This window comes from Nematolebias whitei, chromosome 7 (genome assembly GCF_014905685.2).
Source record: "Nematolebias whitei isolate Nwh7 chromosome 7, NemWhi1, whole genome shotgun sequence".
In the NCBI taxonomy this organism is placed as follows: Eukaryota; Metazoa; Chordata; class Actinopteri; order Cyprinodontiformes; family Rivulidae; genus Nematolebias; species Nematolebias whitei.
This window is the reverse complement of record NC_056504.1, coordinates 49671561-49673873: the sequence shown is the minus strand read 5'-3', so window position 1 is coordinate 49673873 and position 2313 is coordinate 49671561. Positions and strand designations below refer to the sequence as shown.

Sequence of the window (2313 nt, the reverse complement as noted above, 5' to 3'; positions counted from 1 at the left end):
TACATTTAGCTTACAGCTAACATTTTGGTACATTTAGCTTACAGCTAACATTTTGGTACATTTAGCTTACAGCTAGTGTTTTGGTACATTTAGCTTTTAGTTAGCATTTGTTACATGTAGCATGTAGCTAGCATTTTGATACATGAAGCTTTTAGCTAGCCTTTGGCTACATTTAGCATTTAGGTAGCATTTTTTTATTTTTAACTTTTAGTCTTGCTTCTTTTGACCTAAACACTTCCAGTTTAGCCTCTTCGGCTGTCCTTCAGCTGTCAGTGGTTCTGTAGTTGCGTTAGTCGTTTATCGGTTTAAAGACTGTCGGCGTTTCCTGTGAGACGTCCAGCTGTTAAATGTCAAAGGAATGCATATCACTCGCCACCTTCCAGGTTTCAAAGATGTCACGTCCCCTGTTAGAGCTCAGCGTGCGTCTCAGGGATGATGCTCCACAACCTCCACTTCAGATTTTAGCTCGTTAAATTTACTAAAAGACTTTTTGTGTTGGCTGCGGTTTATTAGCTGTGGCGGCCATCTTGATGAAGGTTATCAGTTCTAGATGTTTTTGTACATCCAAAGATTACTTCCTGAAAGTTTCATCAGCTCAGTGGTTCATGTGATATTTTACTAACAGACAGACAAACGAACACACGCAGTTACATGATCGCCCATCTTTCATGACAGCGAGTAATAATGAAAGATGAAGCATCAAACGGCTTCAGAAGAGTTGATAAAGAGTTTAAATAAATGTGTTTTATGAAACTGCTGAAACTAGTTTCACATCGGTTCTGAATCTGCTTCCTGTTCACACTGACCTGGAATGACGCTGTAGCTGGACTGCTGTTCCTGGACGTTCCTGTAAAGGTTCAGGAACCCGGTGTTCCCAAAGTTTGGACCTGGTTTCTCCGGGATAATTGGACCAGGAACTAGACGGATCTTCAGAGGTCTGGAGCGCCCCTCTCTGGTCCGTCCGAGACCTGCAGACCAGGGTCAGACCAGGATCATCTCTTGTGTTTTTGGTGAACAAATGTGTAAATTACAAACTTTAGTACAATCCTTTCAGTTCAGTGAAGACACGAAGAGTCTCACCCCTCCCGTCCCTCTTCCTCTTTCCTCTGCGACTCCCCCCCTCGTGGTCCCGTGGTCTCCTCCCGGCCTGGACATCAGGGACGATCAGAACCAGCAGCCCCAGAGCGGCCCCCAGCAGCCACCACCTCATCCCAGCAGAGCTTCAGGTTCAGGCTGTGGTCCAAACACACGCAGCTGCACTCAGAAACATTTAAAACAGGAAGTTTCACATCACGGAGTCAAACTAGAGAAGATCAGAACGAGACAGAAGATCCAGTCTCCTCCTGCACAAAGTTCAGATGTTTTACCTGCAGCAGCGTCTCACAAACAGAGCCGGGCTGCAGCTTCAGACCCTCATATAGCTCGGCTCCTCGGTCCTAATGGCCGGTTCCCTGACACGGCGTGCGTTAATGAGTAGCCTGACGCTGCAGTCCTGTCATTATTAAAGCAGGAGATGTTCGGCTGACAGACACCGAGTGTTTGTCTTCTGTCTGATTCCTCCCTCTGAGCGCAGCAGCTCTGCCTGGAGCTGGAATTAATCTGCAACGCTTCTCGGTGATAAATCACCCGGCAGAGACACGTCTCGTTCACTCTGACTCCTCGGCTTCTGGAGTCAAGTGCAAAGCTGAAGAAATGACGTTTAAAGTCAGCTTTTATTCTTTAGGGCGATCTGTCCTCGGAAATAAAACAAAATATTCAAAGTTTGAAAACGTTTCTTCAGAAACATTGAGGAGTATCAATAAAACATCCATCAACTCTTTTCTCTAAACCCCAGCAGGAGTTTAGGAACCACTTCTGGAATCAACTAAAACGACATAAAACCTACGAGACGTCTGGGAGGACCTGGACTTGTTGGGTCCATGACCATCCATGTTGGATGGATGGATGGATGATGGATAGATGATGAATGATGGATGGATGGATAATGAATGGATGAATGATAGATGGATGAGTGATAGATTGGTGGATAATAGATGAATGATGAATGATTAATGGTTGGATGATGGATGGATGGATGATGGTTGGATTATGCATAGATGATTGTTTGTGTGATCAATAATGTTTGGATGATGGCTGGATGGATGATGTTGATGGATGGATGGGTGGCTGATGGATGTTGAATGATGGTTAGATGATGGGTTGATGGTTGGATGGATGATTGATAGTTGGATGGATGTTGAATGGTACTTGGATGGTGGTTGAATGTTGGATGGTTGGATGGTGGTTGAATGTTGGATGATGGTTTGATGGTTG

At 44.8% G+C, this 2313-nt stretch overlaps 2 protein-coding genes across 2 annotated transcripts in view; one reads left to right on the top strand and one right to left on the bottom strand.

Moving 5' to 3' along the window:
- Positions 1 to 1210, bottom strand: part of ecm2 (extracellular matrix protein 2, female organ and adipocyte specific) — a 14811-nt gene extending 13601 nt beyond the window's left edge. The window contains exons 1-2 of the mRNA XM_037679019.1: positions 1081 to 1210; positions 807 to 968 (exon numbers count right to left, since the gene is read on the bottom strand). Coding sequence (XP_037534947.1) covers positions 807 to 968; positions 1081 to 1210 — 292 coding nt within the window. The remainder of the gene's footprint in view (positions 1 to 806; positions 969 to 1080) is intronic.
- Positions 1 to 2313, top strand: part of LOC119412046 (centromere protein P) — a 106377-nt gene that overhangs the window by 98793 nt on the left and 5271 nt on the right. The window lies entirely within an intron of this gene.